Raw genomic sequence first — 13027 nt, 5'->3', positions numbered from 1 at the left:
TTGGAAAGTAACTGCTCACTATTTTTAAATAACGATGTTTGAAAATTATAAAAATTTTCTAGATTTCGATTTTTATTGTATAATTAAAAAAATATGATGGAAACATATGATAGATGGCGTTTGCATTTATGCTTGAGTCAAAAACACTTAAACCCCTTATTTTCAAATAAATTTAGTGAGTTTCTGATTTAGAAGATTTTATGTGAAAATAAAAACTGGAATTAATCACAATTATATCATAATAGCTTGTCAAAAACAGATAGTTTATTGTATAGTGATTAGAAAAACATAATTTGTTTCTCAAACTGAGCTCAACTTAATTAATTGATAAAGTTACAAAACTGCATAGTAAATTTACTGAGTATCCTCATGATAAATCTTTAATTAAAATTACAAAAGCTTTTTGGAAAGATTACCAAATAACTTTATAACAGTGTACCAAAGGCTTCTCTGCAGGGTTTGGACTGTTTCGGTCGAATTAATTCAACCCTACAAGTTTAAGGAATGAAAAAAGTATACTATAATAAAACTAGATTCAATTATGTGATTATTGAAAAATAATTTAGGATATATTTATATAGCTTTATTACATATTTCTAAACTCAGTTGATTTATATAATTGAAAACATTGTCGACAATTTTTTGGCAGTCTTCTTGAGAAGAAATCATATTATCTTGAGCTTTAAATGCAAGATGTAATTTATCAGCGTAAGTTAATATACTGAATCCTATGCCTGAAAATTAGAAAAAATTAATTATATTCTATAGATAATGTCACTCAAATTTATGATGTCAATGTTTCACTTTTTGTATAGTAAATAATAACCTAGAGGATGTTTGGTTTTCTTTACCATCTCACATATAACAAGTTGCTCTAATCTTGGAAGATATATTAAGAAATGGTGAATACAGTGAACATAGATCTTAACTAAGTTGGGTTTTTTGGGACCATTGGTAATATTCACACTAAACATACTGTATCATGAATGTATACAAAAACGGTTATTAGACCAATATGGATATGAAACGTGGCTATTGCAGAATGTGTTACCGTGTGATCAAATTTCATCCGGACTGATAAAAAAACATTTTCACGTATTTAAGCACAAATCTTTATTAATACCTTCAAAATGAGCTCATTTCGAACTAAAACCAGCATACCATACACTTATTGTAAGTTTTAAATACCTTAAACGAATTACCTTTTATAGCTTCGATGGCGCGATTCCCAAAGCGGGTTTTTCAGGAAATAATCACAGGGAGCCGCGCATGGAGAATATCATAGCCAAGTGATAATTGAGGAGTTTTTCAATTACCAGAACGTGACAGCGCATTATCGTGGTAAAAAATCCATGAATTGTCTGATCACATATTATACATTTCTTCATACAGACATCTCAAAACGAACATCTGAACAAATTTATAGTGAACTACACTACGATAATCAGAAAAACGATGAGTACTTCGATTTTGGACCGACTACCACTTGGTTTTTTTGGTTTTGTTTAGACGACATGTTAATAAACTCACGTCTCGTTACAAGCAATCATGCATTTGATGGATGTAGCGTCCTCAGCGCCATCTCTTTTGGGACCTCTACTCGAAGTTGTGTGTGCACAAGATTCAGGTTTATATATGAGTTTAATATTGTTACGCTTCATACCAAAAAATCAACCGAAATATATAGATTCTTAATGGATATTGAGAACCTCTGCTCACTCTCGGATACAAATGCAACGACTTTCGAGCACCAAGACCTTAGATGTTTTGATGTTTTCGTTCACAGACGTGGATTGCCGATCAACGATTCTGTAGCCGCAATTCTATTGTAAACACAAAATTTATTCATTAAACATGGGTGAATGATGTTTCCTAATCGAAAATCCGACTATAAATGATGTATATGTTCATTCGAATGCGGTACAAGCAAACGAGGCATGCAACACGCGCAGAGCTTACGGATCCATAACTCTTCAGTCAGTATAAGGCAAATGCTGTCTTTTTATATATGGATAGTCTCTTCTATCGCCAGTTAGCCAGTTTTTGGCCCTCCCAATTATTGTTCGCTTATATGGTGACGTTTTAAATCAGTTGCCCAGAGTTTTGATGGTCGTAAATGATAATTTAGAAGAACTTAGGCGTATTATCTTTCAAAAACAAATATTTTCAGAAAAATCTTCACAAAGACTCACTTTTGCAATTTTCAAACAAAAAACTGATCGTTTGAGAAGCCTGACAATTCAACAATTCTGTTTATTTTGTTACAAATATAACGAGAATTATTTTTTTCTTACCACCAAGTTCTTTCCTATTAATTATAAAGAAATGAACTTCATCTAATTCTACTCCATTTAAGAAAGTTATTCTATGTATCCCTGGTATATTACTCAGTGTCAGACTCGTGTAGTTTGCTCTATAAAATATTTTCTTAATGGGTCTGGGGAACAGTCCGAATATGTGGTTGATAAATAAACGTTGCATCTGAAAATAAAAAAAACATATTTACCTCGTATTGCGGCCTATTTCCGTTTACTTATCATCGACTATAGAAACTTTAAGTACTCGCGCAAAACTGATCATAATGAAAGAATTAGTAAATAATAGTTAAATATGTTAGCAGGAAAGAGAAATATTTAATATGAAAATGGAATGAATGGCAAAAAGAAATGAAGAATGCGTTGGAATAGAGAACTAATGAATCTATATAATAAGTCAAACAGTAATTTAAAGGATATCCAGAGATAGAAGAAATTGGAAAAATAGAGGCCAATGGAATGTTGAGCTTTATAATATCTGCTACTTAAAAATATGAAGCCTTTAATATTTAACAAGAAGTGAGAATATAGTCTCAACTTCATCCCTTTGCAGGCATAAAATTATGATTCCATCCTCCATTTTTGATCACTCCTGTATATTAAAAAAAATCACAGACCAACCAGACATGATCAATTTTAACAATAACTACAAAATATTGTATTGGAAAACTATTAAAACTATTACAACTGCGTTCTCTAGAGCTAAGAATTCCCCGAAAAGAACTTGGTGAGTTATCAATGATCATCATCAAACACTCGACCCAGACGAGCCAACTTATCAATTATTTGATGGGAATATTAGCTCTAAAATATTTCCAAGTCGTGATGCCCTTTTTTCCTCTTTCCTTCTTTAAAAATAACTTACAGTCTCTTCCTTAGTTCTTTAGATAGATTTGAGCTAGTGCAAACTATACTCAGCATTTAAAACAAGACTTCCTTGTCATTGATAGGTTATCAACTAAGTTATTTCTAAATTTTCCAGAATCGATGATTGAAGTTTTATGTTCTCTAATCAAAGAATCCTTGCCAACGAGGCTTATCCCTAACTGTCTAAAAACAGCAATAATTGGTCACCTGTACAAGGGCGGTGAAAACAATTACACTAGTAACTATCGTACTATTGCATTATAACCAATCTTATCGAGGATAATTGATTTAAAAAAACCTGTTTATCACCTTTTCTTTTCAAACAAAAAATTTTGATAGCTCAACAATTTGGTTTCTTACCAAATAAATGTACTACTAGCGCTATGTTTTCTGTTCTTGATGGAGGTGTTCCTTAAAAAGGGTTTGTATATTACCTTGAATGTAGAAAACAACTGTTACGATCTAATGTTAAAGTTTCGAATAATTTGCTAGTCAGCAGTGGTGTACATCAGGGTTCTGTTTCAGGTCCAATTCTTTCTTTGGTATTCACTAATGTTTTCACAGACTCACGAATTATTGGTAAATTCACTTTATTACCAGCTTTAAATTCTACTATGGGCAATTATCTCATTTATATTAAGACCTGATTTTACGCGAACGGGATCTATTAAGGGATCCTATAAAGGAGTTTTGCAATCTCTGTAACTCAACAATGACTTGATACGATCCTAAAATTAGATTAAGTTTCTTGGTCTATATATTGACGGTGCCCTTTAATGGTCTGTAAATGTAGAGACTTTGGCGAAAAAAACTTACACTCGAAGCTCGAATCGTATCTGCACTATTCTTTGCCTTTCTGGGGGTTTTATAGTTTGCACCTCTTCGAATACTTTGAATACTTTGCAAATTCTATTTTAAAAAATACAAAGTTGTAACTCTTCATTTTAGAATCCGTTTGTTTGGTTCGCTTTCCCAACTCAACGGAGAGACCCATTCATAGTTACCATTTGAAGAAAAAGAATTTGGCCATTTACTTAACAATATCCACCTCTAATCTAGTGAAAAATTACATCATCTTCAATGCCAAAAAATTATTTAATCAGCTACTCTCAGAATTAAAAGTGGCAAATAAATTTAATGAGTTCCAGAGATGACAAAGGCATTTCTGATAGAACTCATTATTTCCTGACAGAATTCTACAATCTATAATAGACTGGCATTGAGAGTTTAGTTATATAGAACAACTGACTCTTCAATAAGAGAAGGTGCTATTAAGTTCGTAGTTTTCTCAAAATGGTAATAGGTCTCTAGTGTTGAATTCTGCTGTATATATAAATTTATTCGTGCGAATATATATTTTGAGCTCTTAGATTGTTTTTAATTGGATTTTATTTTATCTTGACGTTTCGCTTCTGAGGTAGATAAACTGTTATATAATATTATTCTTCTCTGTCCTATTATGACATTTCTTTTTGACATGTTTGAGAAAATAATTTTTAGAAAAATTTTATTTTATATTTTATCGCATTTATATAACATTTTTAAATTATTTTTAATTATAAGTCTTTTGATAATGCTTCTAGTCAGAAGCGAAACGTCAATATAAAACAAAATCCAAATAAAAATCAACTTAAGAGCTCTAAAAGTTGTGAGCTTAACGGGGTTTTCAGAATAAATTGGATGTAAAGTGTGTTCATAAGTTCATAAGTAAGTGTTAGTCAATAGTTAGTTTATAAATAAAAAACTCACAAAACTATGATATACCGCGTGTAAAATTTTATCCCATCCATTTTGGATTGAATACTGTTTATATTAATGAGAAAAAAAAACTTACAATTTTATACTCACCATAAACATAACAGGTAAATCGGGAGATCTTGTATATTTTTTAGTATCGTTTAGTCTCTTTAACATCGAGTCACTTCCGATCTCGATAGGAATTTCAACCGGTAGAAACTTGAATTGATTTGTCAGAATCGGCACGCCGTTTTTTATTAAGCTCTGCATTTCTAGGACTACGACTATGAATGCTGCTACTGTTTTGGGGATTTCAACACCTTTCTGTATTTATAAGTATGGAAAAAATAACGATATTAATGGAAATCTGTATAAATATTCTCGTACCTGCCCGGTTTAGGATTATAATAGAAAAAACGTTAGTTTAGCCTTTTCAAGGTCGTAGAATCCATTTTCCATTTCCGCTTTACCAATAATTGATATTGGTTGTCATTCTATGATGTTATTCTCTTTTTTTTTCTCCTTCAAGATCTAGTGAATATACTGTTCTATTGTTATGCATGAGTTTTCTTTTTGTCGCGTGAGCTCCACCACATTGTCAAGTGTGATTGTGTGTCTTATACTGATTTCAGTTATCAACCCAATGTTTATATATCTTCTGCAGTTAAGTGCTCCATATTCTCCAGGCAACTTAGGCTTACATAACCAAAAAATGGATCCGTTTCTAGGTCTGATTAACAAAATCAAGTTCCCGATTACAATATAAATAGTTTAATAAGTGAGAACAATTATTTTCGAATTCTTCTTCCTATATGGCAGTACATCATTCATAAAACCGACATTTGGAACCTAGATAAATAAGTCCTGTGACCTCGAAAAAGCTAAGCTAACGTCATTTTATTATGATCCTAAGCTAGTCAGATTTATAGCAAATTTTATTCTTACATTTATTTGGATTTCAGTACTTAGTTCTCTAATAAAATTTTTTAGGTGTGTGGTACAGTCAACGCATGCAGTCAACATATTGTTTCGAACAAGTTTGTGAAATGGGTCCGTAGACCGGCCTTATCCAGCTACAATGGAATTTTAAAATTTGGTAAAGGCGCATATGCAGGGTTTTGTTAATGAATGAGTGTAAACAATTTTTTTATAGCAAGCGGCTTATTTACATTGTTTCTTTTGAATAATTTCCAGGAAGATCTATTCATTTATTGTTCTAAATCTAGAGAATTCTTTTGGGATAGGTATATATGTATATAATGTAGCGCAGTTAGTTTAATTTTAAATAAATTGTCTTAGTGAAAAAAAAGAACGAATTGTTAAAAGTAATCGCTGAAATTATTCAAGTAAATTATTATAGGTTAAGTGTATTGTATAGTGAGTAAATAAATTAAGAACGTAAAAGGCAGTGTTTATTAATTTACCCCACGAACATGAAATGTAAAATAACGGACAGTTACCATTTTTATACACTTTTAAGAATAGTAATAGGCTAGAATTTGACACCTCTACGTGCAGGTACTTCTCGTTTGATTCTTTCTGTTGCATCCTACATAAAATAGTCAGCCTCCATTTCCTGGTACATTGTTTAACACATTTTTTATTAAACATTGGAATATACAGTAAGTAAAGGACTTTGAAAATGCTGCTGTATTTAACGGTTATAATAAGAGAAAAAAGCACTGGAAATAATTTTTTCACTAAGTGGGGTTGTTTAGAAATCCAACCATACATTGAAATAATTGTTGGGTAGATGACCATATTTAAAGAAGAGTGATATTTAAGAAGTCGATTGTAATTTTTGTAACAGAAGATATATTGGGCAGACTAATAGTTCCGTTATTATCAGGTTTAAAGAGCACATAACTCATTCAAACAATAGATGGACCGACCCATAATGAATAATAAAAGTCCAAATAAAGATAAAGATTCTAGTTTTTCATTTAAGGAATGAACGTGAAATTTCTCGGCGAATATGTTTTCCCGCTGGAAATGTTTTTCGCGGAAGGGGCTTTATTGATGTAAAAATTTAGTATAAATAGGTAGGCCAAGTTAATAGATTTTACTCAACCTTCAGTGTCTGATAATAACTTAGTTATCGAAACGTGCGCCACGTGTGAACTTAAATATATTCCAAATTACATACTCCCTCATTATACTCGATTACTGCTATGTTGTATTATGTTTTAATCTAAAAATAGGGGAACGGGGGCATAATGGAAACAAGAGACACAATGGAGCCACCTACACATACTAAAAACTCAAAAATTACCCGTATTTTGTTTACTATATTAGGCAGTCATTCCTAATCGATCTTCATTCAGACAGCAGTCACCGACTAGACTGTCTGCATTTGTTTTTAGTGACAATGGAGAATAACGGGGACTAGGCTACGGGTCATAGTAGTATATCCCATTATGCACCATAATTTCTGCCCCTTTGGTGCTCTTGTTATATAAGTTGTCTAAAGGAATGAATGAGCGTTCATTTGATGAAATAATTAATTTTTTTTGGTATAAAAAATGGTGCGTACGTATAAGGAGAAAAGTTGGGAAGGCACTTGAACTACAGAAAGCATGAAACAGGCAATTGATGCCATTTCAAGTGAAACAACGGGCTATAGAAAGGCAGCTCAATAATATGGTATTCCACAGACCTTGCTGGAACTTTTCAATATAAGGAGGGGCGAAATGTCACTTAAACCAACTCCAAGTACCCTCAAATCTATTTTTCGATGAAAAAGAAGAAGAGCTCGTGAATTATATTATAGAAATGGAGAAACGTTTGTTTGGATTAACCACTGTCAACCTACGCAAGCTAGTGCATCAGCTAGCTGAAAAAAATGGCTGGTCTAGATTGGTTGAAAGGATTTTTGCTGGTGTTAATATATTCTATTCTTTGCTCGGAGAAGTGTATGACAAATATAATCTGTAACCAGATACAATATATAATTGTGATGAGACTGGCATATCATGTGTGTCGAAAACACAAAGCATAATTATTGCAGAAAGAGTAAGGGTCACTTTCTTCAATAGATTCAAATTTTGTAACAACAACAATAGATATATCGCTAACAAATCATGAGGCTGAAACTCAGCCGCTTTTTCTCGAAGAGCAACCATTCATATCATTTTTGATGTAGATAGTAGAAAAAACTGTTGTTAACTTCAGCCCCTTATAAAAATAAGTTATAGAAACGAGAGCTTGTGAAGTGAACGGAGAAGTGTTATAATCCAAAGGTGAGGAAAAACTCCCAAGAATCTCTGGTGTACACACTTGTTTGGAATCATCGGTTGGTTAGGTGGCCTCCCAGCTGTACGGACGTTGGGCTCATTCAGCTTGTGCTGCGATTGACGACGTCAAAAGTGAGGAAATTCGCGTTTGCTCGTATTGTGAAGCAAATCAAATATATACCTCGCACCACCTCTCCCCAGGAATACGATGAATTTGTTTGAGGGTTTCGTAAAATTAAAATAAAAACGTTTCTTTTAAACATCACAAAACTATATGCTAAATGCAGATTTAATGTGATACCAAGAGTTATGATTAACGTTAATAAATGAATATAAAATTTTAATTCCTATATTGATTAATTCCCTTAAAGTCCCCGTTATATCCCCTTCTCCCCTGCCCCATCTTTAAATCATACTAAAAGTTAATGTGATATTTTCGGAAGTATGACAAAATATGAACTTACTTTTCTAAAATAATCACATAAACTAGCTGAAATCGCTGTAATTAAAATTTCTGTAAATCCGCAGTCTCCAATTTTATTTTTCAAACCTTTAATTTTCTGTACCGACATGTTATCATCCCCAACTGTCTTAGCGAAATATTGTTCACCAGAACCCACACCACCAACGAAAACCTTACTGTTCAAACTCCTTTTAATTACTTCACAAACCATGAAACCCGGTAGAAGGAAAAATGACACAATATCTTCTAATAATCTTTTCCAGGCATTTCGGGGCTTTTGCCTATTATTAAATTCTGCAATGATCTTATCTATAACGTATTTATCATCTCCGAATGATTGGACTATTAAATTCATTATTGATAAACCATCTCCCACAACATGATGAACTTTAAATAGCGCAGGTATTTGATCTATTCTAAAGTTATTTTTAATTTTCCATTCATTACTACATTTCAGAATGGTTGAATCAATGAGTAATTTCTTATTTGTATGTAGTGGATTCGTGCAATATTCATGTATTAAATGGTTCAAAGATTCATAACCATCTCTATCTACATCTATAAGAGTCACAAAATCAGCGGCTTCCAATTTTCTTTTCAACAAAAATGGAAAACCCATAAAGTTTTTTAATGAACTATGAAGTTTTTTGAGTTGATCAGCATTTTTTATAAATGTTCCATCCAAAGCGTCAATTAATTTTTCCATCAAATTTTCTTCCTTCACATCAGTTCTCAAGGTAGTTAAAATATGAGAGAAATTATCTTGAAACGTGCCCAGTGTAAAGAAAGAGTCGATGCTATCAACAGTAATTAGGTTTGTACCATACCTCATTTTCAATATTGCAATTATTATACTTTTGTAAATCACCAAACATATCAGAAACATTAAATAAATTGGTAGTAGAGGTAATGATATCAGAAAATACCAAAAAAACATTTTCTGATTCAAATGTCTGCACCTGAAACAAATTAGAGAATAATCAATGTCGTCATATGTGAAAATGTCTTCAAACTTGGGAAACAATAACTGCAATGTTCAAAGATACGATTAATGAACCAGAAAAATCTATTAATACAAAAAGGTTCTGTCAAGGTTTGTATAATATAAGAGCTTCAGTTAAATTCAGTAAACAAATGAATTCACGAAGATCTAAGCGCATTGGGGTACTCCGCATCAACATCTGTACAACTATCAAGACAGCTTGTACAGTCTCTGCCGAAAGTGAATCCTCTGAACCCTCAATTTCACGACTATTAACTGTTGCGTGCTGTATTCTGTGTTGATTTTAAAGTGGTTTAAAATTTTTCATATTTTTTATGAGTAGCTGTAATTCAATGTGGCCTGAGGAAATGTATAAATAAAACAATTGAGACCTCTTGTGAGGCCCTCCTCGTCCTGCCAACTTTGTCCCCCTCTCTAGGTGGCCTTGATCGTTGGGTGAAATCAGGTTGAGTGCAATAACTGCTGCATAAATAACTATAAGTAATAATTATCGCTTTTTTATGCTGATGTACGCTCTACTGTTTAAGAAACGCTACACTACAGGATTTTTCGGCAACTATGAGTATGATCAGGTAAACCCAATCATGATCTGAATGTTCGGAAAGTAACCCGGATCATGTGATCGAATTAATCGTATCGTAGTCATATGATATGATCCTTTCAAGTCAAAAATCAAAAGTTCTTGTAGATGATGTTTTTAATTTGAAATTTTCACCGAAAATTGAACGTGACGTTCGAAAACTGTGATCTAAATCTCATTCTCGGTTAAGATCTGCTATCAGCTGATAGGTGATTTTCCTGAAGCCGACTCATAGTTTCCGAAAATCTCTCATCGTTACACCAAAAGAAATACAAAACAATATTGACAAGAACCTTGTAACAAAATATTTTGGTCTAGAATAAGCTTACACGGAGGACCTATCGTCCTAATATTTTGAATGGCTTTTTAATGTAGAAGGAGTTAAAAATTATCGTGTTAACGAATTTGAAGACTTCTGTCAAGAAAAGAACAGTCTTAGTCATGAATTTATATTATGTAAAACTTTTTGATTGAAAACTGAAAACTTTTTTCAACGGATACATTTCACACCTCGTCAAATATATCCAAATATATCAAAAAATGGTCAATATTATAATCACGCAATTTTTATCGTATAAATATAAATAAATCTACTGAAACAACGGTGAATTATCAATATTAATGTCCCGAGTGCGCACGAGAGGAAATTATGAGACAGTTTAACATGCACGAGAGGGCATTTTGGCAGACTATTTCCTGAGAAAAATTTAATTTAAAATAAACAATAATTGTTCCTTTTCTTAAAATATAAAATTAAAACCAAATGATGTTTATTAATCCTAGACGAAAATTTGGCACTAGTGCAAATTATCGATAATTTGCACTAGTGCAGTATTATCGCTGAAATTTGATCGTTGCTAGGTAAACATAAAATATTACAGCTTTTTGGTTGGCTTAAATTTTTCGAAGGAAATAATCAGTGATAAAAATATTGATGGAATAAAAAATTATCATTAAAAAGTTAATAAAAAAAGAGATTGTGTACCTAAGTAAGAAGGAAACAAAAACTTTCAGACACAAAACTATAGTTTTATCGAATAACAAATATCTAATTTTTAAACATACAAAAGCATGCGTAATTTATATGATAATAATTGCTAACCACCTTGAAGTATGTAAATTTATATGAACTTATAAAAATTTTAAAAAGTGCCCCAAGAGGTTAACTGATTAAGAAAACAATCAAGTTCTATATACTCACCCATAATGCGTGCTTTTCAGCTGGTCTTACCATTCTTACACAACCACACCAACTTCATTATAGGCTTGGGTATTTTTAGAAACACAATTCAACACTTCTGAAGTGGTTCACTAATTAAAATCATATTAATTTGAACTATGTAAATTTTAATTAAAAGAAAAGAAGTCAAAATTTTATAATTTTATCTCCATTTAGCGGTTTGTATATTATATACTCGTACGATTTAAATTGAAGTTTCAATTTTTCTCTCCTCGTCTGGACGACAGGAATTTGCGTTTCACTGTGATCATCTTTGACTACATGACCAAAACAAAACCGGTTTTGGGATTATCATGGGATATTTTTCATCGGCTATCTTCAAAAATGTTAAACAATAATAGGAGAGTATAATTCATCATTATTTGCTAATATGAAGGGAGAAATTGCAATAAAATTGAGCGAAAAAAAGTGCTTTCTAATCAAGCAATATATTGCAATGAATAAAATACCCGAATTGCACTTTGAATTGCCAACTATTTTCTTTTCTGTTTCTTCTTTTATTTTGAGAAAAAATGCGGCAACTATTATTTCGAATGGTCACAAATATTACAGCATTGCTAATAAGTATTTAAATTTGAAAAGAGATTGTGTCAGGAGCTAAAACATATAGCAAAACATGTCTTGTTTTTTCGGTCGGCAAATTTTCAAACAACCCTCATATATTATAAGGCCGAGCAGAACAAGGCCTATACTAGTTTTTTCACAATTTTATTTGCTTTTTGACATGAAATTTCTAGAAATAGAAATATTTCTATCAACGTCAATTTGAATATTGAACTTTGGATCCTATGAATTTGAAAATTTTTACAAGAATTAATACAATTCAGACCACCGAAAATCTTAATCAATTATTTCCCAGACGAAGAATACAAAAGTATTCGAAAGCTCGGAAAATATATTAAAGTTAGTCCATTTTGGTGTTTCATTGCCACGTTCCCAATAAGAAACCGCGCATAATATAGCTAGAAAAGAATTCGTTACAATTATATATATATATATATATATATATATATATATATATGGATTAATATTATATTTATATTTATGTCATTCATCCATTACAATCGTCGACAACTATCAAGGATTTTTGGCCTCTCGTAAAGAAAGGGAATGAGAAAAAATTTCTAACTTAACCTTATTATTAGCTACTGATATTTTTTGCCTATATTTGGATTTTTTTATGGCCCAAAAAAACTCTCCAATATTTTCCTTTACGAGTAATCTACTTTGGAAATGGAGGAATTTGTGTTTTTTTGTCATTATAAATCTGAATATAGGAACAAAATATCAGTAGATGGAAATACGTGGTTAGATTAGGTTATGTTAGGAAAAATTTTGTTTGTATGACCGAGAGAAAATTATCACATGTGTGTACATTAAATTGTTGACAAAACGTTGTGCAGTTTTTCTTTAATAAACAATAATTATGTACATTGCAATATACTTATGAGCACATGTATAAAAATATGGAGTGCACCTTTATTCAATCATCAATAAACTAGATCTGGTGACAACAAACTGTGGTTATACAAAATATTTCATTATCCTATTCAAAAACAGAATCAAGTGATTTTTTAACGCGGAATGTT

At 31.7% G+C, this 13027-nt stretch overlaps 1 protein-coding gene across 1 annotated transcript; it reads right to left on the bottom strand.

Annotated features, from left to right (window-relative positions):
- Positions 1–561: 561 nt before the first annotated feature.
- Positions 562–11315, bottom strand: LOC130442596 (uncharacterized). The gene is made up of 5 exons (XM_056776868.1): positions 11184–11315; positions 8617–9574; positions 5031–5243; positions 2295–2481; positions 562–734 (listed from the first exon to the last, which is right to left on the bottom strand). Exons 2-5 carry the CDS (start codon positions 9550–9552, stop codon positions 574–576), a joined length of 1497 nt encoding a protein of 498 aa, XP_056632846.1. The 5' UTR covers positions 9553–9574; positions 11184–11315; the 3' UTR covers positions 562–573.
- Between the last annotated feature and the right edge of the window lie 1712 nt (positions 11316–13027).

Source organism: Diorhabda sublineata, chromosome 1, assembly GCF_026230105.1.
Source record: "Diorhabda sublineata isolate icDioSubl1.1 chromosome 1, icDioSubl1.1, whole genome shotgun sequence".
Taxonomy (NCBI): Eukaryota; Metazoa; Arthropoda; class Insecta; order Coleoptera; family Chrysomelidae; genus Diorhabda; species Diorhabda sublineata.
The sequence above is the reverse complement of the archived record's forward strand: the minus strand, read 5'-3'. Positions and strand labels throughout refer to the sequence as shown.